The 25,179-nt window shown below is 41.3% G+C and overlaps 1 protein-coding gene across 1 annotated transcript in view; it reads left to right on the plus strand.

Moving 5' to 3' along the window:
- The window catches only part of RYR2 (ryanodine receptor 2), a 246,664-nt gene that overhangs the window by 178,921 nt on the left and 42,564 nt on the right, over window positions 1-25,179 (plus strand). Inside the window, 10 exon segments of the mRNA XM_083606142.1 lie at window positions 75-162; window positions 1,198-1,290; window positions 3,208-3,378; window positions 4,589-4,648; window positions 7,048-7,182; window positions 9,526-9,638; window positions 11,138-11,234; window positions 12,370-12,473; window positions 13,472-13,523; window positions 14,328-14,378. Of these exon segments, the coding sequence (XP_083462268.1) occupies window positions 75-162; window positions 1,198-1,290; window positions 3,208-3,378; window positions 4,589-4,648; window positions 7,048-7,182; window positions 9,526-9,638; window positions 11,138-11,234; window positions 12,370-12,473; window positions 13,472-13,523; window positions 14,328-14,378 (964 nt within the window).

A 25,179-nucleotide genomic window follows, 5' to 3' on the forward strand; every position in this document is an offset into this window, starting at 1 on the left:
TATGAAAATTTTGTAAACCGCTTTATCTGGAATAATAAAAGTGATGGAAAACATTTTTCTTTATTTAATTTCAGAGCAAAGTGGCTAAAAGAACCTAATCCAGAGGCAGAGGACCTGTTTCGTATGGTTGCTGATGTATTCATTTACTGGTCAAAATCCCATGTAAATGCATTATTTTTGTTTATAGCAAAACAGATAGAATGCCCATCATTGTAGGGGATATGGAAAGAGAGACAATATGACAGGAACCAAAAGGTTGAGAGGAAAGTTTCGTGCAGACATTAAACAAGGAATAATTTTAAAGAGATTGTGGAAGGTGTCATTTCTGAAAAGTCCATACCTTGTTTAACTGGTGGCAGTTTTATACAATTCCTTAGTGAATATGTGAGTGTGCATTTATTTCCTAGCAGATGTTTGTATTAATGCAGTGATGTGATTCAGTGAATAAAAAGGCATATGACCTGAATTAAAGCCCAAACTTCTCAGTGGAGGCACTTAAGATGGAAGCTACTGTGCCCTCTCAGGATTGTTAGGAAGAGTGAACAGAGTATACAATATATAGCATTTTCCACATTTTAAAATGTTACAAAAAGTTCATTTGTATTAGGCTTGTATTGTATCACCACTGTCATATTTATTTGCGGATTCTGCAAATATTTATTTGTGCACCTACATTTAGTTCAATCTCTAATGACGACTGTTGTTCACCGGTAAAGGTTAGTTATACTATATTTAAATGCCTAATTTACTATATTATAAATTGAATCTAGTGACTAAGATAAACTTTATACAGGTCTTGATGACTAAGATAAACTTTATACAGGTCCTGAAGTAAGGTTTGAAGGACCCAGTTTTCATATTGTGGTTAACCATAGCTAACAGATGCATTCATGATGAACTACCTGACTGTTTTACTCCTCCTCCCTAGTGCATGGAGGACTCAAACCACAATACCTAGTTCAGAATTATATCCAAAACAAGGCTATGGTTTGGTTTCCTCAAACTATGATTGGTAAACTAAGACCAAACCTTGGCTTTATGTTTGTTTGTAGCAAAACAGACCACAGTCCTTCATTCAGACATTACTCTAAACCAGGGATTGTGGGTTGATTCTTCCACACACGAGTAAGAAGGATTGAGGGTGTCTTCTGATTTCTAATTTGTGTATTTAACAAAATGTTCTTTATACAATTTCAGAATTTTAAAAGGGAAGAACAAAATTTTGTTGTGCAGAATGAAATCAACAACATGTCTTTCCTTATTACTGATACAAAGTCCAAGATGTCTAAGGTATATAAAACTACAGAAGTTGTATGGAATTTTCTCAGCATATACTGACCAATCCCCTTTTTGCTTTAAGTTGTTGCAGCAAAAACAATTTTGGAATTAATAATCTTTTACATTTCATATACATTCTTTATACCATTACCATATTTTCTAAGAATACTTGGTTTAGAGATGAATAAGAATTTTGGATTGGTATAGGTTGGAAGCAAACTCCTCTAGTTTGGAACGTGTTTTTCCATTTGTTTCTTTATTTTACAAAATGTATAGACTGCTTGATAGTAATAAAACCTCTAAGCGATTAATAACCAAGTCCAACTTTCTCCAAATTACACATTTGCTCATAATGCTCATCTGCCTTTTCCTCGCAAGTGTGGCAAATATTGAAAACTTGCCAGACTACTCATGTTTATGATGGAGTAGTGTAGGATTTATGGTGATAATCTTCATAGTTGCTTGTTGCTTCTTGTTGCTTCCTTTGTTTCCATCATCTTTTTAAAACAAATGCTTGAATGATAAAAATTAGTCCAGATTCCATTTAGAGTCTTGGTTTTTGTTGTGTGTGATAATCTTTCCTCCTGTGCCCCTTTTTGGGGGGTCAACTATATTGAATAGGTGACTGTTTTCGTATTTTAGTTCATGGAGCGTTGTATCCAATGGAATGGAATGGGTGTTCACTCTGTTGCGAGACACTAGACAGGAACAAAGACTCGTGGGAGGTAGGCTGGACTCCCTCAGTTTTTCCTTCTGTCTAGATGCAGACAGTTCATTCCTCTCAGCTGTCCTGACTCAGTTAAATTTTTTACTAGTTTCTGAAGCCCCCCTTTTCTTTAGATTTCCCTTATCCTTTCTTTCAAAGTTCTCTTTTTGGTGTTAATCACTTTGGCATGCAGAGTGTCAGAGTTTTCAGCCCTTTCTACACCTAAACATCTTTGTATTTTCCACAAGGATGAGATGGTGCTATGTTCAGACCATTCCTTCCTTTTGAAAGTGCTATCTAGGTTCCATGTCCAACAAGAACTGATTCTCCCGACTTTCTGTCCACATCCAAAACATCCTAAGGAGCAAGCCTGGCACTCCCTGGACGTGCACAGAGCTCTCAAAGTCTACCTATATTGTACAAAATCCTTCCAAAATACTGACTCTATATTTGTATCCTTTCACTCGTCTATCCAAAGCAACAGCGAGATGGATTAGGGCCTGTATTTTCTTGCCTTATCATTCCCTTAAATTACCCCATCCATCTCACATTTTGGCGCATGTTGGACATTTGTAGGGCAGCCACCTGGTTGGCATCTTCCACCTTTACCAGACATTACAAATTGGACCAGCTGTCCTCAGCTCAGGCAGTCTTTGGTCCTACGGTGCTCCAACAGGTATTATAGTCAGTGTATTGCAGAAATGGGACCTGCCTGAATTGGTGACTCCGCTGTGGTATGTCCCATTCCATTGGATATGACGCCCCATGAACTAAAAATAACAACTGGTCTTACCTGAAGTGTAGTTTTGAGAATGGGGCATTGTATCCAATGGACCCAACCATAGGGGTCTGCTATACAGTGTTGGGAGGAATATGGCCTAACCTGAGTGCTAGTTTGTCACGTTCCTTGTGTTGTGTTTCCTTGCCTTTCAGATACTTAGCAATTTAGAGATTTTATTATAGAAATTTCCAGAAGGGGGAAGTAGGCAGGTATTTTTTTTCTCTTTATGGACTCTGTCAGTACTTGGCTTGGCAAATCCAGAAAACTGAGGGAGTCCAGCCTACTTCCCACAAGTCTTTGCTCCTGTCTAGTAGTGTCTCACAACAGGGTGAACATCCATTCCATTCCATTGGATACGACGCCCCACTCTCAAAACTACACTTCAGGTAAGACCAATTGTTCTTTTTACAACTTGAAAATGATTTCTTCTTATATATTGCAGGCAGCTGTTTCTGATCAGGAAAGGAAAAAAATGAAGCGGAAAGGTGATCGTTATTCAACACAGACGTCCCTTATTGTGGCAGCTTTAAAAAGACTTCTGCCTGTTGGGCTAAATATTTGTGCCCCTGGTGACCAAGAACTAATTGCACTGGCAAAAAACAGATTAAGTATGGTAGGTTAACTATACAGATCTGCTTTTATATCTAGGTTGGCAGAGAGGTGATGTGTTCCCTCTTACTTGTCCTATATATTTTTCAATACCTGCCATTCTTCATAATTATTTCTATAGGGAAAATGCTTTATCCTGCGAGGTGTGTTTGGCATATGTGGTTTCTTACTTTGTCTCAAATTTCTCTGCAGTGCCCAGAACCAGATCCTGTCGTCTTTACCACCCCCCTGCCTCATTTTCTTTAAGCTTCTGTCCATTTCCAAGCGCAACTTCCTCTCCTTTCTGGGCCGATTTACCTGAAAGAAAGTCCCTTTGCACTCAGTGTAGCTTCTCAGTGAGTAGGACTGCATGACCGAGGAAGCCCCAAGTCCATCCTCTCTCCCTACTTTTCAACTTTGCTTGCTTCTTGCTTTCAGGTGTGTTGGTAGCTGCCACATTTCCCAGTAGCACGGGGCACCTGCATGCAAGAGGCAAGGTTGCAGCAAAGGGGCGCAGGAGGTTCCTTTGCACTGAATGGGGCTTACTTATGGGAAGGAGCCAGTGGTGAATCAGCCATGCCCCATCACAGCCGCGTCACTCACTCACCCACTTCATAAATTGACCATATAAAAATGATGTGGTTTTACCATCACTAAACAGGATTTGGGTACTGCAGACAGGATGCATAGAGCTGCGATCACTTTTTTATATATGCAGGGCTGCACTGCAAAGTTTAATGAAGCAGACAGGGATATGAAACAAATAACACAGTTTTCAACTAGGCCCCCTTTAATGGTTCCTCATCATCCTGGGGAAAAAAGTGACAAGTGGGGTGCCGCAAGGTTTTGTTCTGGGGCCTTTGTTGTTTGCCATCTTTATAAATGACTTGGATGAGTGAGAACTGGATCCCCCCCCCCAAGTATTCTTTTTTAATGTTTTCAAAAGCACCAGAGGTCTTCTGCACACCATACTCAAAGGAAACACATGCACAACTACAGTAGTTTCCACAGTTAACAGGGCAATTGCCACCCACACCTAAGGCAGATATTAGTAACAGAATAAACTACAATCTAATATACCATATACTGTCTTACCACCACCATTCAGAATATAACCTGTTCTGTTTTGACTACTGGCAAATATGATTAACTTACAGATCTGTTATATAGCATTTTCAGAACTGCATGCTTGTAACAAAATGAACCTATTGATAATATGTATATTTTCTTGGCAGAAAGACACAGAAGATGAAGTTCGAGATATTATACGTAATAACCTTCACTTACAGGGCAAGGTAATTTTAAAGTATTGCATCTTGGTCCCCCTTGCATCTTCTGTATGGTGTTCATGATACCATCTGTGTAGTTGAGGTTTTTTTGTTTTAAAAAGAGTCAAATATCTCATGCTTTGCCCTGTGTTTCATAGGAACTAACACTCCTTTGTGTAGCTGTTTTAATGGCCTTTTAGGTTAAAGCACATAGTTCAGGAATATCCAGTTTAGTTTTCTACTTATAGAGTGTACTCACAGATTACTTCTGCTTTGCTCCTTCCCTAATGTTAGAAGGAGCAACAAATCACTGTCCTTGACTTGGTGTTAATTGTGAACCAGGGATTGTGATGGTTGCACTCAAACAGACTTTGGCTTCACATTGTGGTTTGTTTGGAGTAGTATGCTACTGGCTTAGTGGCAATTAACCTTTGCAATGTTTCACTCATCTGCTGGAAGCACTTTTGTGTGGCAGCAGCTCTTTGAAGCAGCTGTAATATGTAAGAGTTGCTTACCATGTATATTGCACCCTCAACTGGAAAGTTTCTATGACACTACAGTGGTACCTCGGGTTACAGACGCTTCAGGTTACAGACTCCGCTAACCCAGAAATAGTACCTTGGATTAAGAACTTTGCTTCAGGATGAGAACAGAAATCGTGCTCCGGCGGCGCAGCAGCAGCAGGAGGCGCCATTAGCTTCAGGTGGTGCTTCAGGTTAAGAACAGTTTCAGGTTAAGAACGGACCTCCGGAACGAATTAAGTACTTAACCGGAGGTACCACTGTACTGCATTTTTTTGGGAGCAACTGGCCCTTGCGCAGGAACTCTGCAATCTACATGATGGATGGAGAGCTCTTTTATTTTAATGCCTCCACATCGTGCTACTGCCGTGCAGAACCTTTTCTGAATCACTGTAATATACAATATTCTATACAATATACAATGATTCTTAGATATGTCTTAAAAGCCATCTTGGTATTAAGCAGTATATAAATTAATGAATAATCCTAATATACATGCACAGACACCCACCCACCACTTTTTGCTCCAAAGCTCCTCAGAGCAGTGAACAATATATAAATATGAAAGGAATATACAATAAAAGAACAATATATCATATTGTATATCTGGAAGGCTAATTATCCTGCAGCAGTTGGAACTGTTAAGCTACTGAAAAGTTCTGTCTTTGAGCTAATGGAGATATTGGCTGCTTGGTATCTGCATGACAACGATGGGGAGTAGATTAGAGGCATGGTTGGGGGAAATAGTGTATTTTATGTTTGCAAGCTTATGTACAAGAGAGTAACCTACGTGCTGCTTGATCATTCAATCCATGCCTACACCAAATCTCTTCTTTCTGTGACAATTAAGTTGTAGCCTCATTTATGCCGGCATCTGGCTCTTATCTGTTATTTGCTGTTCACTTGCCACTTTGCGGGTGGCACTGTGGGTTAAACCACAGAGCCTAGGACTTGCCGATCAGAAGGTCAGCGGTTCAAATCCCCGCAGCTCCCTCGGCCAATAAAGTGAGATGAGCACTGCAACCCCAGAGTCGGCCATGATTGGACTTAATGGTCAGGGGTGCTTTTTTTTTTGCCACTTCTTGCATCGTGTGTGGTCCTATGAATGTTTATTCAGAACTAAGCCCTGCTGTATTCAGTAAGGTAGACACTCCTGCTTTGAAATAGTACTGGCCTAATTTAAGAAGTTTTATAATGCTATTTATGATCTGCCCTTAACCAAGGGACCACTGAAACTCATTAACTATCATGCTATCATGGTAGCAGCTGGAACTTTCAAGGTAAAGGACTAGAAAGTCAAAACAGCTTTTTTTATCCCCTTTGAGAAGGGTGGGGTACCTGTGGTTCTCCAGATGTTGTTGAATTCAAAGTCTCATTAGCCCCAGCCAACATGAACAGTGGTTAGGAATGATGGGAGTTGTCATTCAACAACATCTGGAGGTAGGGATGGATGGACTGGTCCAGTTCATGTCAGCTTTGCACTTGTCCACCCCGTTTCCACATTAATCTGCAGTGCATGTGTGTCTATCTGTATTTAAATATGTACTTTAACTGAGATTTCTAAAAATATATTCTAAAATATGCATTTTTAAACATTTCAGTACATTTTTGAGCCAATAACTCTATCACAAAATTTGGAAAAGTGTGAAATCTGAAAGGATAGCTACATTTTGGTCCATGTATTAGTCTCAGAGGTGTGAATTATATAAATTCCCCCCTGCTGTAGGTTGTATCTTGCTACTTGATTATTTGCCCAGCATTAGTAATTCTGGACGAAAAGATGGGGTAAGACTTGACAAACCCACATAGGCTAGTTCTGGTTAGAAGAATGGATTATAATGGTCCTAGCAAGTTGATACTTATTTTTAATGCTTACGTTCTTCATAAAATCCCTTCTTCCTGCAGCTTGAAGATCCCGCCATTAGGTGGCAGGTTGCTCTTTACAAAGATCTACCAAACAGGACTGAAGTTACTTCAGATCCAGAGAAGACGGTGGAAAGGGTCCTGGATATAGCTAGTGTACTTTTTCATCTGGAACAGGTTAGATATATATATTTTAATTTTCTTAAAGTGTATTTTAAAAAGGCACTCAACTACGGCTTTCAAATATACTTTTTGTAGCATTGTGACAATTTGGGAATCTGGGATTCCTACCACAATAGTACAGTATGGAGAAAATATTATGGACACAGGAATCTATTTTGTTCAGAATGTGTATTTTACAGAAAAACAACTTGGAAGTGCATACATAAGTATTTTTAATACAGAGATCCACAGTATTTGCTGGGAAAACTCAATGATTTTCTTTAGCTTTCATTTAAAACTTCCATGCTGTCCATGAGTAGGAGATTAACAATTTAATGGCACATACCACCACGAATCCCCATGATAGGGTGAGCGCCCGTTGTTCGGTCCCTGCTCCTGCCCACCTAGCAGTTCGAAAGCACGTCAGAGTGCAAGTAGATAAATAGGTACCGCTCCGGTGAGAAGGTAAACGGCGTTTCCGTGTGCTGCTCTGGTTCGCCAGAAGTGGCTTAGTCATGCCAGCCACATGACCCAGAAGCTATATGCCGGCTCCCTCAGCCAATAAAGCGAGATGAGCGCCGCAACCCCAGAGTCAGTCACGACTGGACCAAATGGTCAGGGGTCCCTTTACCTTTACCTTACCACCAGAGTAAAGTCAACATGATTTACGGTAATCCTCCCAGTTAGACTGGTTTTTTGCAGTTATATTTTGAAACATGCCACTGACACAATAATAGAGCTTCCCTCCCATGCCAATTAGCAGCTTTGGAGTTGTTCATGAGACTACACAGTGCAGGAGGAAATGTTACTGAGATCCTGATTGGGTCTCAAAATGACTGCTGTGTACACTTTTAGAAATATCCACACAGTTCCAGGTGACATGTTTGACTTTGTGTGTTGTTTGGCCCTAAATCAAAAGCCATCAAGTCTTAATGTTTTCCACTTTTCTCCAAAGCTATATGTGACATAAAGTACATTGTTTTGGTCTTTCATTTTTTGCTTCATCTATTACTTTACTTTTTATTATTACTTCCAGAAATTCCCTAGTCGGGGCAGAAAGTTTTTCAAAAGGGGAAGTATGGAGTGTCTTTTCATATTGCTAATTATGTTAGCTTTACCTATTAATAGTTTTATTTATCCATGAATATATTTTTGTCTTTTAATTTATATTTTAAATCACATTTTTTAATGCCCATTCTCATAACCTGCTTGTTCCACATTTGTTTATTCTGCACTGAGGGTTGTTTTGTAATACACAATTGTAATACACAGTTACCTCCAAAGGGTGCTTTGATTTCTTTGCCTGACTAATTAAGTTTCCATATTCACAGTATGATCCTTATGTCTTTCCCTCCCATGGTAATTAGGTAAATTTGTCTCTTTTATCAGAGATCTGTTCTTTAATTTAAAAGTGACCTCACCAGTATGTGATTTGAAGTACTAACTTTTGATTAACTATAAAGACCAATATTGTTTCCCAAGTAAATCTGTGGTGACCAATGTACACAACATTTGTAACTTTCTTTATATTTTATGTTTTAGCTAATTCTATTTAACTCCAATTAACATTAAATTCTTTTTAATGGTCTTGATCTTTCTTACAAAATAAACAAGTATGCCACGGGTAGTTTAAATGTTTTCTGAACTATTATTTATTTTTCAAATCAGAAGTGGGGAAGTTAAAAAGAAAAGCTTTTCCCCTTCTAGTCCCTTCATCTACCCCCACTACTAGAAGTAGTAAGCTATATTCCAGATAACTTTAAGCATATCCAAAATCTTCCATGTTTCCTGTGGAACATCTGCTTTATTTTCCTTTGGACAGCAGACTTGCATGCTGTATTACAAATGACTTCTGAAATCTAATTTTTAAAAGCAGTTTCCTGTGGGGCAACAGGGGAGCAGCTGTTCAAGAAACATATTTTCAAAGACTTTCTGTGGGCATAATTTTCTAGATTGTGGCCATAATATTCTGGCAAAGGTTTGAATGGGAATGACCAGAACCTTTTAAAAAGGTTTTCATTTTGCCATTTATATAACATTTGGTTATTGCATCTATTGCATATATGTGCATTTGGTTATTGTACATACTATGCAAATTATATGCATAGTACTGCATATAATATTTATTACATTTTAAAAACCAGTAGAGCATGATGTCCTAACTGGGGATAATTTTGGGTGGGACACTGTGTTCTAGGCTTAGGGCATTTTAGATGAACCAATAAGAAGCTAACACCATACTTCAGCATACTAATTTTGGCCTGCAACTGTTACGAGGTTTTAATTAAAAAACAACAATAAAGCAACAGTCTAGAAGAGGTGTCTGATTTCTGTTTTCTGTTTCCTTGTGCGCTACAGGTTGAGCATCCTCAGAGATCAAAAAAAGCAGTATGGCATAAACTTCTATCCAAACAGAGAAAAAGAGCGGTGGTAGCTTGCTTCAGAATGGCACCACTATATAATCTTCCACGGTGCGTGTGATCATGAAGATTTGTGTATAATATATTGCTGTCCACCTAGGTATATCGCTAACTAGGAGGGGAGGGGTGAATGAGGGAATACAATTGAACAAGGAACTAAGATGGTTAACTTTAAAAATGCCTAGCAGGTTGGCTATACACTTCCTTTAAAAATTATTGTGGCTGATCAGAGCAATCATAGCGGCTTCTCTGCTTGTACTTTGCTAAAAGAAACTTAATAATAATAATAATAATAATAATAATAATAATAATAATAATAATAATTTTTAGTTGAACCCTGCCTTCCCCGGCCAGAGCCGGGCTCAGAGCGGCTAACATCATACAAATAACACAGTATACATAAAAATAGGCACCAGTTAATTAAAATACATCTTAAAATTAATTCAGACAAATTAAAATCTGGACAAATGGAAGTTATCAGGTTAAGACTGAGAGCGGTTAATACTTGCTAGGACCAACTGTTTTCACTGATCATATAAGGACCTGTGAACAGGCTGGGAGGCCCCCTTCATGCTTGTTCTTATACAAAGGAAAATAGGTCAGACTGCACTCTGGCCAAAGGCCTGGCAGAACAGCTCTGTCTTGCAGGCCCTGCAGAAAGATGTCAAATCCCACATGGCCCTCGTCTTTTGTGGGAGAGTGTTCCACCAGGCTGGGACCACGGCCGAAAACGCCCCAGCTTTGGTCGAGGCCAGTCATTTCCCTAGGGCCCGGGATCTTCAGAGTCTTGTTGTTTGCAGACTGTAAGGTCCTCCGTGGGGCATACCAGAGGAGACAGTCCCATAGGTATGAGGGTCCTAGACGGTATAGGGCTTTAAAGGTTAAAAAGCAGCACCTTAAACCTGATCCTGTACTCCACCAGGAGCCAGTGCAGCTGGGATAGCACTGGGTGAATATGATCCTGTGGTGAGGACCATGTAAAGAGTCTCGCCGTGGCATTCTGCACCTGCTGGAGTTTCTGGGTCAGTTTCAAGGGCAGCCCCACGTAGAGTACAGGCTTCTTACTTTATTTACTGATTTAGACAATTTATATAATGTTTAATCACAATACTCTCTAAGCAGTGTACAATGTAATGCAATGAGAATGAAAACTATAACATCAGAATTCAGTTTCAAAATTGGATCACATTCCACAAAACATGAAACACACACACACACACACGCACACACACATCTATCTATCATCTATCTAGCTAGCTATCTATTTATCTATTTAATCTTCTTATAGTCAATACTTTATAGAAGGGAGGAAAGGTGACATGTAGTTTCAGATCATGCTTATAGAATGTTAATAGTCAGTGAATCCTCATATAATATCCAGTTAATTCATAATAAGCTTTATGGAATTAACAACAAAGACCTCTTTTAAAAAAATTGTTCACCAGTTGTAGTTATTTATTTTGCTTACTCGGTATGTTCAAAATTTTAGACTAATATGGAATGGCCATATACACATACACACACACACCACTTTCCCTTTTCCTTTTCAGGCATCGAGCTGTCAATCTCTTTCTTCAAGGATATGACAAGTCGTGGGTGGAAACAGAAGACCACTACTTTGAAGACACACTGATAGAAGATTTAGCAGTATGTTTGCAGTTCGTGGTATTTAAAACCTTTTGTTGATGTTGAGGGCAATTGCTGGGCACAGCATGGCAGTTCCAAGAGGTGGCAACGTCAGGGAATATGCCGCCAATTGCTGGAAGCAAAAGGAGGGGAGAGTGTTCTTGTGCTCTGGTCTTACTTGCTGGTTTCCTGCAGACATCTGTTTGGCCACTGTGAAACAGGGTGCTAGATATGTTGGGCCATTGGCCTGATCAACCATATTCTTAGGATAGGGAGAAAAATAGACCTTTCCCAGTCCCTAAATCTAGGGCACATTGAAACTCCTGGATCAAGTGGAAACAGGAAAGCAGGCAAGAGGGAGCCCTGCAAAGGAACTTTGAACAGCTGGACTAAAATACCTGCTTCAGCAAGTAAGATCCAGAGAGGCAGGAAACTGGAGGCAATGAAGGAAATGTGGGGGAAGATAATGCAGTCAGATCCCCAGTTCCATGTTTGGAGCTGCGATGAGCAAGCAGCAATGTGATTTTCAGATAAAAGTGATTTCAACAAGACATGAGACTGTGGTTATTTTTTTTTATGGACATCAGTTGGCATTAGAAATTCTTTAGCCAATATGATTAAGTTTAGACTCTCAAGAGACCATAGCAAAGCCATTTAAAAATCCTATTGGTGACTCTTGTGCAGAGGGACTCACAGGTTCTTGTAGCTAGCAGATGCTATTTTAAAACATAGTTTCAGTGCTTTTTTCTGGGGGGATGCAGGGGTATGCAACACATACCCCTAAAAATTTTGTGGATCTAAGTTTGGCCTCATTGAGGGGCAGTATTTCAATATGAGTAGGAAAATGAGAGTATCCCTAAACATTTTTAAAGAAAAAAAAACTGCATAGTTTGATGTATTTTTTTTAGTCAAGAGCTATGACATAATATCTGGGAAAGGGGAAAGTCTTTGGACAATTGAGTTCTGATCCACACATTAGTCTGAGGCATGTGGATTAGTTCAGCTCATATTGAAAAGAACAAATTCCTCAAGCATCCCTCATTTAAGCCCAATTATATGGAAGTAAATTTGATGGCATATGAATAAGACTTCTACATAAACACATTTACAAGTTATCAAATATTTAAAATCTTGATGTTTTCATATTTTTTAATAGAAACCTGGAGAAGAACCACCAGAAGAAGATGAATGTATTAAGAGAGTTGATCCTTTGCACCAGCTTATTTTACTGTTCAGTCGAACAGCATTAACTGAAAAATGGTGAGAGTGATGGGCGAGGGAAGATATGATTTTTCATTAATTGCTTTCTCTCCAGATCTGCATTTTTAGTTCACTTGGAAATAGTAATGGGCTAAATGAAAATAAATTAGGGCCAGTTCATAGAATTGTATTGTACTAAATCAATATTGGAGTAGACCCAATGAAATCACAGGCCTAGCCATGATCCATTGATTTCAGCGGGTGTGTTCTGAGTATGTCTTGGTTGGATATAACACAGTGTTTTATTTGTTCTTTAGTTATTTCCCTCCTAGGATTTTGAATGGGATTGTGAAGTATAAATACCAATTAATTTTGAATTCATCTATATCTCTTTTTTTAAAAAAATACACATCACTAAGAGAGAAAAGGCTTTAGCTATTTCAACTAAAATGTTTTAGCTAAAGTTGAGCAAAGTTGAATTTTGAAAGATGTTGATGTCTTTTCTTCTGTTACTGAAGTAAAAGCACAAAACAATTACTAACTGAATATTTTGGTATAATGATTGTCGTTATGACCTTGTTTGTTTATATTTGATTTGCTGAAAACCATATTCTAGGAGAACAGGCAAAATAATGTGAGGGATTTTTTTATTTGTTTGCCACTTTTCAATAACAGCAACAAACACCTCTCACCCCACCAAAATTCACTAAACAATAGTGAATCTGTTAAGAGTCTGTCAAGCAGTCTCAGCTTCTGCAGCTAGAGTCAGTCAGGGCCCTGTCTTGCCAGGCCAGACGAAAACAGACTTGCAAGGGAGGAGCAGGTCTTCCAGGACTCACAGCCAAGGTGGCTTGCCACCATAGAACTGGCTATAGAGACAGCAAAACATCAGAAGCCTTGTCAAAGTTGGACAATGATCTGTTCGGCCTGCACCACTAGGAGTAACTGCTACCTGATGTAACATTACAGGCGCATAAAAGCACCCTTCATGGGTATGTAACAATTGTCTCTTTTATGATAAACAGTAACCACTTGTTCTTTATTTTATTACACTACAGTAAACTGGAAGAAGATTATCTTTATATGGCATATGCTGATATAATGGCAAAGGTATTTTCTTCATTTTTTCACCCAATTTTTCTATCTCTAGTAGCGGTGTCAAGTTTTGTAAATGCTTGACTCTAAATACAAACCTTGTTGACTCGCAATGCTTCCCTTAAAAAATCATTCCCCATATGATTCCCCATATCCTTTTCTAACTCAGGTTTTAATCTGACTCAGCCCACCCACCATTTACTGGTTACAGTAGTAGGTTGGGAGGGATAAGTGTCTCTCGCTCCAGTGTTTGCAATATGCTAGGAGCTTCGAGAAATGTTATTTTCCCAGGGCATCTGAAAGCCACAGGCAGGTAGAGGGCTAAAGGAAATGGTATTTGGAGGGTCTTGGGGTAGGGATCAGACTCTGTTATGCAGCTGGTGTAATTTTTTTTGAGTAAAATATATCTGTTGGCTGAGTTCAGTTAAAAACTGAGCCCAAGGTAGTTTGCTTATCACTATAAACACACACAAGCACTGTAAAAGACATGGGGTAATACCCAGTTGCAGCAGTCTGTGTGTACTGCACAATGGGGATTCCCTATCTTTTTCTTCCCACTGCTCCAAGGGGTTGGGGACTCTCCAGAGCATATTACATGAAACATAGAAGACTTCAGGGAAGAAAATAGGAAGGGGCAAACCATGTGGTATGGGGAAGTCCGCTTGTGTGTACTTAGCACATGTACTTTTGCACAGTGTGTACTTAGCACATGTATTTTTATTTTTATTTTTTAAAGTGGGAGATTTTTCTCAGTAAAACAAGAGAATTTGACTTTAAAAGTTCGTTTGTAAGTATGGTGTTCTTTTCACGTGGTTTCAGAGCTGCCATGAAGAAGATGATGATAATGAAGAGGAAGTCAAGAGTTTTGAAGTAAGATTGTTATTACTGTTTACATCTTAACGTTTTATATTGTACATTATTTCATAACATCTAACTAGCATTTTTTGGTTCATGGTTTTCTATATTTAATGACCTTTAGACATAGCATAACTATCCTTCCATTTTATCTGTTTGAATACCACACCACTAAAAGCAAAATCTAATTATCAGATTTTACACTGCTTTCAAAATACACTAGTGAGGGCTTTGATGGGAATGTTGTTCCACATTTAAAATGTAGCCATTTGGAAGGTATTCTTTGCAAAAGTTGTAAATAGACAAAACACAGTGCCCTTGCTCTCCAAATGCATACAAGCAATCTAAAACATGATCCTAGAGATTGTAGCTTGATATTAGGTAGAAGCTGTACCATCATGTCCGTTAGATGCAGTATGTAAAATGTTTTCTAGGCCAAGATCAGCACATAGAATAGTGCTCAAAAGGCAAGAGAAGATCAGTGAAGATGTAGCTGCACAGTTGCAGTCTGTTTCCAGTATCTTCCTTCCTGTAAGTGCCCATTATGAGGTGTGTTGCTGTAATCTGCATAATCCAAAAGCTCCAAGTACCAGCAAAGGTAGTTGCTTGTAGATTTTATTACTAAAGTTAGGCCCCTTCAAGTTCTATGAAGTTTTCAGTTGGAAGGACAGGATTTGGCTTTCCTTACAAAACCCTCTTGTTGCTTCAGCTTTCTTCTGCCACCCCAAAATGAAGTGAATTTCCCTTCCATCTTTTGTGGAGGGTGAATGTTCCCTCTATTACTGTGGATAGAAAGATGCTGGAAAAGGTAGCCAGGAGAGGTGGTCCTTGCAAGACATTTTGTACCCAATGTCAAAACACATAAAGCATGATTGAAATGTGAACGGTGCCTGCATCTCATATCAGTCCCATTCTTCTCTCTTTAAACAAATATGCATAGGGACCCTACTGCTATACATGTGTTTTAAACAGGAATGAAGGTGATGTACAAAGGGATATGCCACTCACATACTTTGTACTTTGGTGTTTATGCCCAAGTACAGAGTTTCACAGGAATTGTTCCTTGGTGTTCTCATAAGAAGTAACATCCTCATGATTTCACTGCAATGTTTCCAAGAAAGTGGCTGATTTAGGAGAACTTCAAGGCTAAGAATTGCCTGTTCTTCTAAAGTCTCTGAGCTCACCATTATTTTGGTCTGGTTTCAGCAGCAGTCACCTCTTCTACATCAGTACTCCATTATGGCAAGATAATTAATAGAGAGTCAGAGCCCTAGGCTGAAGAGGTGTCACTCACTATCATACTAATGACCCTGGATTCTACATTTCTGCAATATATTTTCCAGATAATCCTATTTACATGCTGAATAGGAGCAACTGGCAAGACACAACCAAACCCTGTGGGATTTTACTCACCACAATCCTCTAGGATTTCCTTGCCACTTAGCAATTTTTTTGTTCCTGTTTGATTTGTCTTCACCTCTACATGAGTATATGTCTCTATTCATTATCAGTGTATAATTTCATAGATTAACCAGGTTATTGTCAGCCAACAATCAAAATCAATGTGTTTCTCAAGACTCAACTGGTGTAATATCCTATCTTGCACACAGAAGGGTAGAGATAAATTATTTTTTTTAGATAGATAGATAGATTCTTTATTGTCATTACACACGTGCAACATTGCACAAGTGCAACGAAATTGGATGCCATCCCTTAAAAACAACAAAAGCAAAACAACAACAACAACCCACAAACCACATTCCAGCCACACCCACACCCCCACCCATCAATCTCCCAAGTCACACTATCGAGTTACAGCATTCAAAAGGGCCACAGCTCTCGGGTAGAAACTGTTTTTCAGTCTATTTGTCCTTGACTTGATGTTTCTATATCTCCTGCCAGACGGCAGTAGTGCAAACAGACTGTATCCCGGGTGAGATGAATCCTGCAGGATGTTGTTTGCTTTCCTAAGACAACGGGAACCGTACAATTCTTCCAAGGATGGGAGAGGTTGACCAATAATCCTTTGTGCTGTGGTTATGACCTTCTGGAGCACCTTCCTCTCCCTAGCTGTACAACTGGAGAACCAAGCACAAATACAGTATGTAAGAATGCTCTCTATGGAGCCTCGGTAGAAGGACACCAGCAGTCTCTCACTCAGATTGTTCTTCTTTAAAAGTCTGAGGAAATAAATTCTCTGCTGGGCCTTCTTCACCAGAGCAGTGGTATTTGCGCTCCAAGTCATGCCCTGATCGATAGTTACTCCCAAAAACCTGAATTCCGCCACCCTCTCCACCCGTTCCCCATTGATATACAAGGGCTGAATGTCCGCCTTTTTTTTCCTGTAATCCACCACTAATTCCTTGGTCTTAGCCGTATTAAGAGCCAGATTGTTCTCTCCACACCAAACATATTTTGGTATAAATTATTTTAGGGGGCAACAATCTTCTTGATATGCTTTATCATTGAAACACTGCATTTTTTTTTATAAAAAGAACTTGGGTAGTTTTCTCATGCAAACTTGAGAGATGTGTCAGTGTGATAAGTCAAAAACTACAATTAACTGAGTTATTAAAAATCTAAGGGATATTGTTATCTCACATGTTAGAGATACAGAATATATTATTTACATCCAATAAAGGTCCTGGAGGTAGATATGTTACAAGTGTTAGTATGTGGGTTTTTTAAGAAAAAAATATTTCCTACCTGCATCAAGAACATTCATGAAGCATTTTTGTTTTGATATGTAAAAGTATTTAGTGATGTATATAGTTTACAGCACATGTGATAATGGCCATTAATTGAAATTAAATATAGTAAAAAGTGTTATTTACTTAATTGAAAATAAAGAGATCAGATTGCACAGTTCCCACCTCCTAAATGCTCATATTCAGGGGCTTCCCATATATATATATATATATATATATATATATATATATATATATATATAGAATGAGATCAATGGAATGTTCTTAGGCACTCAGTAAGGAATCTGTTTGTTCATGGGTCATTCTCCTTCATAGAAGACAACATGCAAGCAGCTTTTGGAATGTTGCCCAGTGGATATGGTGGACATATACTTAAAAATAAATAAATGCTGACCACTATCAGAAAGTGATTATATGTGCTGATTCGTGCACTGTTAGATTTTTTAGGTAAATGTAGGAGGAAAGCTTTTTGTGTTCCTCTTTCTTCATCAGTAAAATGGAAATAGTTCACAGAGACTGTGAAAAACACATTAAATATTGTTTTGATGTAGAACTGTTGTTTTTTGTCGTCTCCCTCTCCCTGTCTTCTCCCATCATCCTTGTTCGCGATTACTAATCATTGTTGTCCATGAACTACATTTGTTTGTTTTTGTTAACTAGTTTATTTCAGTCTTTTATATGTCTGTGATAAATCTTAGTAAAAATTTCACATATTTTAAAGTACTTTTTGCAGAATATATTTCTAGAGTATTCTAGCAAGATGCATCCAGCAGAATTATGGTTGAATGAAAGAAACTGCCAGTGACCAAGAAAAGGGAAAAAAGTAGATTAATCAGCTTCCGTATCTGTCACTGTGCACATTTGGAAGTCATTAATGCTATTGTTAGGAAAAATCTAATATCTCATTCTAATTTTGAAAAGAAAAGTTGTTGTGTAGAGGAAAAGGACTAACTGAATAACTGCATAAAGTAGATTCAGACTTTTCTTCCTTGTTTTAGTTTTTCTGTTTTAAGTTGCCTACAGAGACGTGGAAGCAAGGGATAGTTCTTTTATGAAATATATATTTGGTTGATCAGTTATCATTGGAGTACTTTGGACACTTTTTTCTTATTGCTATTTCACTTCTTATCCTCGCCTTTCCCTAAGGTCACAGGATCCCAACGCAGCAAGGTAAAATAATGTGTGTGTATTTATGTGGGTCTAATTTTGTGGTATTTAGTTTTGTTAGACCCAACATCTTGGACAAGCTCTCTAATGATGCTTTCATACATTTCTGAATCTTTTCAGTTCCAAGAGTGACACATGCTCTTTTTAAAAAAATAAATTCAATGCTTTCTAGTTTCTGTTGTAAGAATTAGAATAATAAACTATATTAGGTATGCCATACAAAAAACCCCATGGCAAATGAAGCAACTTTTCATTTATTTTCTGTCATCTTCAAAATATAGTTTGTGGACTAAGTACTCTTGACCACAGCGCAATTTATGATTGTGAAAGCTGAACAGAGACTGATCAATAAGAGACTATTTCCATTTCTAATTGATAGCAGTCTATTTGGTTATTTATTGGGATTAAAATATTACTTGGCATCATGTGTGTCAGAGAATGTACTGATAATTTGCTGTATAACGACCTTATGTTACTATTTATCCTGGCGTACTGTGCCATAGTCGATGCAACAATATACTAGGGTAAACAATGAAATACAGAGTCTTGTCTGAAAACTGATTATAAAATGTTTAATTTTACTTTATAAATAGTGGCAGACTTTTGAAAAAGTTTGACTTCAAATTTTATATTTCTAATAAAAGAAGACTTTTGGACAAGAACCCATTCTTGTTTCCAGGCCAGCAAACAGGTCAAAGTGAGAAATATCCTGCACTCATATATTAACTCAATGTAAGCCATGCAAACTGCTGTCTCCTAAAGGTAAAGGTCAAGGGACCCCTGACCATTAGGTTCAGTCGTGGCCGACTCGGGGGTTGTGGCACTCATTTCGCTTTGTTGGCTGAGGGAGCCGGCGTACAGCTTCCGGGTCATGTGGCCAGCATGACTAAGCCGCTTCTGGCGAACCAGAGCAGTGCATGGAAACGCCGTTTATCTTCCCGCTGGAGCGGTACCTATTTATCTACTTGCACTTTGACGTGCTTTCAAACTGCTAGGTTGGCAGGAGCAGGGACCGAGAAATGGGAGCTCACTCCGTCGCGGGGAGTCAAACCGCCGACCTGATCGGCAAGCCCTAGGCTCTGTGGTTTAACCCACAGCGCCACCCGTGTTGTACAAGTCTCCTAGTACTTGACAAATGACAGTGATGTTAATGAACTGTCAACATATTATCAGAAGCACGGTTCAAAGAGATACTGCCATTTCTATTGAACTCATCAGTCTTCAGCATTGACAATCCCTTTATCTGACAGATGTTTCAATATTTGAAGTCACTCTTTGTATTAGTCATGATTAGTCTTTTTGCCTCTAATCCTGTCCGCATATAATACACCGTAGTCTTCATATTTACCCTCAATAGGTTAGGAAAATTAACCTCACTAATTCTTTTCATCCTATACTAAAGAACCTAAGGTATTGGTTGTTATGTCCATTTCAAAGGATTGGATAGTAAATGTTAAACCTTAGGCTGTAATTCAGGATTCCTCTATTCACTTCTCTTGGTTGGCATCTCATTGTTTTACAAATTTTGTGAGATAGAGGGTTTTAAAGCATTTACCTTGAACAATAAATGCTGACTGATCAACAATCCCACTAAATGGCTAAGTCTCTTTAACTCAAACCTTGAAGCATTTTCATTCATACTCCTGTGTGAATATGGATGAGCTTATTTCTTTTAATAATCTCTTTCACAAGAAGACAGTTGCAACAAATGGGTACCACATCCTCCAGTGTCTTCACCATAGAGTGATGAATTCCTCAGGTTTTTTTTATAAGGCTCATACCACATAACAGCAACCTGTTCCTCATAACTCACATATTGAAACACTCCGCTTGGATCAATTGATGGTCTGGGAGCATTCACGGCTATAGCAATACTGAAGCTAACAGTTGTGGACTCTTCAGTTCTGTCATGTGACCTGTCAACCCAGCGTAGAACACTATTTTAAGGGCTGGCTCTGCTAGGCTTAGGCAGAGCATCAGCAGCCTCACTACTGAATGGTGTGTAGATCTGGTACAACTCTGTTGGCTTAATTTACACTGTCCTGCTTTATCCTAGGTTATTTTGCATAGGATTACTAATTTATATATAGTCAAATCCTACCAACTACTGCCACATTATATTGTTACTGGCAACCCCAATCCCTGCCAAGTCATGCATGGGATTCCAGGGGTCTTGACCCTCAGCTAGGATCTGTGCTTCTTTGAAGACGTGGTAGAGGCTGTCGTAGCTGTAAGAAATATGCTTTATTCACATGGTTACTCCTGAGTTTAGATGGAGTTGGGATTTTACAGCATGGTCTCAAAAGGGACTTGTTCACCACAGGATTCCATCTCGCCCAGCTTGCCTTCAGCCAGCCTGCCCAAGGTGGATCTCTCTATGTTCTCCCTTCTTCCCAGCACACCTTGCTGAAGACACACTTTCCCCATCACCCCCTCTCACACGCCGTATTACCTTGGCAACCTTTGTCTTCCCAGGCCCAAGTATTCCTCATATTAACACCTCTATCCCAGGTGAGGCATTGGCTTGGAAAGGAAAGGAAACTTTCCCTGTATTTTTCCACTGGCCTGCAATCTTACCTTCAATACTCCAAATAGTCAAAATCCTGTCATTTATTAATGTCTAGGGTTTAGGGCCCCCTCCACCCAAACTATAACACCTAGCTCTCCTTTGATGTCCCTTCATTTCACTTACAATACTACAATACTTCAATAATTTCCCATTATCGCTTTTATGTGCATCTAACGAATTCTCTTAATATTCTGTGGCTAGGATCCAACAATGGCTTTTCACTTGCCTGTGATAGTCCTTTTTTGAAGTCGTTTTTTCTAGTGGAAGAGTACTGCATTGGAAAAGAAACCACAAGTTTTTCCATTGGTGCAGGCCTTTGCACAACCCTGATTGATTCAGTGAGGTGCTATAATAATAATAATAATAATAATAATAATAATAATAATAATAATAAATTTATACCCCGCCCATCTGGCTGGGTCTCCCCAGCCACTCTGGGCGGCTTCCATAAAAACCAAAAATACAGTAAAATATCACATGTTAAAAACTTCCCTGAACAGGGCTGCCTTAAGATGTCTTCTGAATGTCAGGTAGTTGTTTATCGCTTTGACATCTGCTGGAAGGGCGTTCCACAGGGCGGGCGCCACTACCGAGAAGGCCCTCTGCCTGGTTCCCTGTAGCTTTACTTCTCGCAATGAGGGAACCGCCAGAAGGCCCTCGGCACTGGACCTCAGCGTCCGGGCAGAATGATGGGGGTGGAGACGCTCCTTCAGGTATACTGGACCGAGGCCGTTTAGGGCTTTAAAGGTCAGCACCAACACTTTGAATTGTGCTCGGAAACGTACTGGGAGCCAATGTAGGTCTTTCAAGACTGGTGTTATATGGTCTCGGCGGCCGCCCCCAGTCACCAGTCTAGCTGCCGCATTCTGGATTAGTTGTAGTTTCCGAGTCACCTTCAAAGGTAGCCCCACGTAGAGTGCATTGCAGTAGTCCAAGCGGGAGATAACCAGAGCATGCACCACTCTGGCGAGACAGTCTGCGGGCAGGTAGGGTCTCAGCCTACGTACCAGATGGAGCTGGTAGACAGCTGCCCTGGACACAGATTTGACCTGTGCCTCCATGGACAGCTGTGAGTCCAAAATGACTCCCAGGCTGCGCACCTGGTCCTTCAGGGGCACAGTTACCCCATTCAGGACCAGAGAATCCTCCACACCTGCCCGCCTCCTGTCCCCCAAAAACAGTACTTCTGTCTTGTCAGGATTCAGCCTCAATCTGTTAGCCGCCATCCATCCTCCAACCGCTTCCAGACACTCACACAGGACCTTCACCGCCCTCACTGGTTCTGATTTAAAAGAGAGGTAGAGCTGGGTATCATCCGCATACTGATGAACACCCAGCCCAAACCTCCTGATGATCTCTCCCAGCGGCTGCATGTAAATGTTGAAAAGCATGGGGGAGAGGACAGAACCCTGAGGCACCCCACAAGTGAGAGCCCAGGGGTCTGAACACTCATCCCCCCCCACCACTTTCTGAACACGGCCCAGGAGGAAGGAGCGGAACCACTGCATGACAGTGCCTCCAGCTCCCAGCCCCTGAAGACGGTCCAGAAGGATGTTATGGTCGATGGTATCAAACGCCGCTGAGAGATCCAGCAGAACTAGGAAACAGCTCTCACCTTTGTCCCTAGCCCGCCGGAGATCATCAACCAGTGCGACCAAGGCAGTTTCAGTCCCATGATGAGGCCTGAATCCCGACTGGAAGGGATCCAAATGGTCCGCTTCTTCCAGGCGTGCCTGGAGTTGTTCGGCAACCGCTCGCTCAATCACCTTGCCCAAGAATGGAAGATTTGAGACTGGGCGATAGTTGGCCATCGTGGCCGCATCTAAAGATGGTTTTTTAAGAAGCGGTTTAATAACCGCCTCTTTCAGCGGGTCTGGGAAGGCTCCCTCACGGAGGGAAGCATTCACCACCCCACGAAGCCCATCGCCCAGTCCTTCCCGGCTAGCTTTTATAAGCCAGGATGGGCAAGGATCCAGGAGACAGGTGGTTGGTTTCACTCGTCCAAGCAGCCTGTCCACATCCTCGGAGGTAACAGATTGGAATTGATCCCACTCGACTAGACAGAACTCTAGCACTCTCCCGCCCCGGCCCTGCTCCCACGGTGGAGTCTACTTCTTCCCGAATCTGAGCGATTTTATCTGCAAAAAACTTTGCAAAATCATTGCAGGAGAACATGTGGCCCGTACTGGGCCCCGATGTTGCAGGTGGTTCCGCTAAATTGCGAACCACCTGAAAAAGTCTCCTGCTGCTGTTTTCTGCAGATGCAATAGAGGCGGCGAAGAAATTCCTCTTCGCCGTTGCTATCGCCACTTGGTAGGCTCGACGTTGAGCTCTAACCTGTGTCCGGTCAGATTCGGAATGAGTTATCCGCCACCGGCGCTCTAGCCGTCTCAACGATTGTTTCATTGCCCTCAGATCCGTGGAAAACCACGGGGCTGTCCGGGCTCCATGCAATCGGAGAGGGCGCTTCGGAGCCAAACAGTCAATAGCCCTGGTTAACTCCACATTCCAGCGGGCCACCAGGGAATCAGCTGAAAGGCCATCAACATGGGATAAAGCATCCCTTACCACTCTCTGGAAACTATTTGGATCCATTAAGTGGCGGGGGCGGACCATCCGAATTGGTCCCACCTCCCTGCAGAGGGGATGGGTCGCAGAGAAGTCCAGTTGCACCAGGAAGCGATCTGACCATGGCACTTCTTTCGTTTCGCTTTTACTTAGTGTCAGATCACCAACATCCATAGAGGTAAACACCAGGTCCAAGGCATGTCCGCGGCTATGGGTTGGGCCAGACTTATTCAGGGACAGCCCCATGGAGGCCATGCTTTCCACGAAGTCCCGAGCGGCCCCTTGTAAGGTCGTGTTGGCATGGATGTTGAAATCCCCTAGGACGACCAAGCTAGGTGTCTCCAGGAGAACATCCGCCACAACCTGAAGCAGCTCGGGCAGGGAATCCTTGGTGCAGCGGGGAGTTCGGTACACCAAAAGGAATCCTGTACTGCCCCTATTGCCCAACTTCCAGAACATGCACTCGGAAAACTGAGTCTTCCCAATAGGACGCCTGGTGCAAACTAATGACTTCCTAAAAATCACTGCAACCCCCCCTCCCCGCCCACATGACCTGGGTTGCTGTGCGTAAGAGAAACCTGGTGGACAAGCAGCGGCAAGGACAGGCCCATCTGCTTCATCCAACCAAGTCTCTGTTACACATGCCAGGTCAAGTCCTCCATCCATGATCAAGTCATGGATGGCAGTGGTCTTATGAATCATTGACCTGGCATTGCACAGCAGCACCTTCAGGTCATGTGGGTATCCCTTGCTGATTCTAGTATCCATCCGGTCAGGACCAGACCTGGAGGCAGGAATAGTCCTCAGACAACGACTAAACCTGCCCCCTCTGTAATGACATGGTCTAGTCTTAGCGTAACTCCTCCTCCTACCCGTGATCACTGAGATCGGTTGCCCCAGTGCATCCCCCCCTGCGGGACATGCCCCAGCCATTTTGTGGGCTGGGGCCCACTCCCCGGCAGCCCTGACCCCTCCCCCTAACAACAAAATAACACCTTAAACAAACAAATAAAACCAATAAAACAATACAAACAAAAAATGTAAAAATTACAAAAACATCAAAATAAAACAAATAATTCCCCAAGCCCAACCAAACATCCATCCCACCCCCACCCCCCACATACAAAAAATCCAAAAGAATTTTTTTAAAAAACATTTAAAAAACACTCTGTGCCCCTCCGGCAGTAACAACTGTCCTAGTGAGGCCTGTCAGGCCCCACCCTGGGCCAGGTGGTAAGTGGCAGGAAGGAGCAGGGCCCTCAGGCACTCACTCAGGGGAGTCCTCCTGGGCAGCAGGCAGCAAGCAGCATGCAGTCCTTGTGAGGCTTCAGGCCCCACCCCAGGCCAGATGGTAAGTGGCAAGAGCAGGGCCCTCAGGCACTCACTCAGGGGAGTCCTCCTGGGCAGCAGGCAGCAAGCAGCATGCAGTCCTTATGAGGCTTCAGGCCCCACCCCAGGCCAGATGGTAAGTGGCAAGAGCAGGGCCCTCAGGCACTCACTCAGGGGAGTCCTCCTGGGCAGCAGGCAGCAAGCAGCATGCAGTCCTTATGAGGCTTCAGGCCCCACCCCAGGCCAGATGGTAAGTGGCAAGAGCAGGGCCCTCAGGCACTCACTCAGGGGAGTCCTCCTGGGCAGCAGGCAGCAAGCAGCATGCAGTCCTTATGAGGCTTCAGGCCCCACCCCAGGCCAGATGGTAAGTGGCAAGAGCAGGGCCCTCAGGCACTCACTCAGGGGAGTCCTCCTGGGCAGCAGGCAGCAAGCAGCACACATTGTTCTGTTTACGGTTGCTTGAGACTTCCCGAAA

This window comes from Podarcis filfolensis, assembly GCF_964270895.1.
Source record: "Podarcis filfolensis genome assembly, chromosome: 3".
Lineage (NCBI taxonomy): Eukaryota > Metazoa > Chordata > Lepidosauria > Squamata > Lacertidae > Podarcis > Podarcis filfolensis.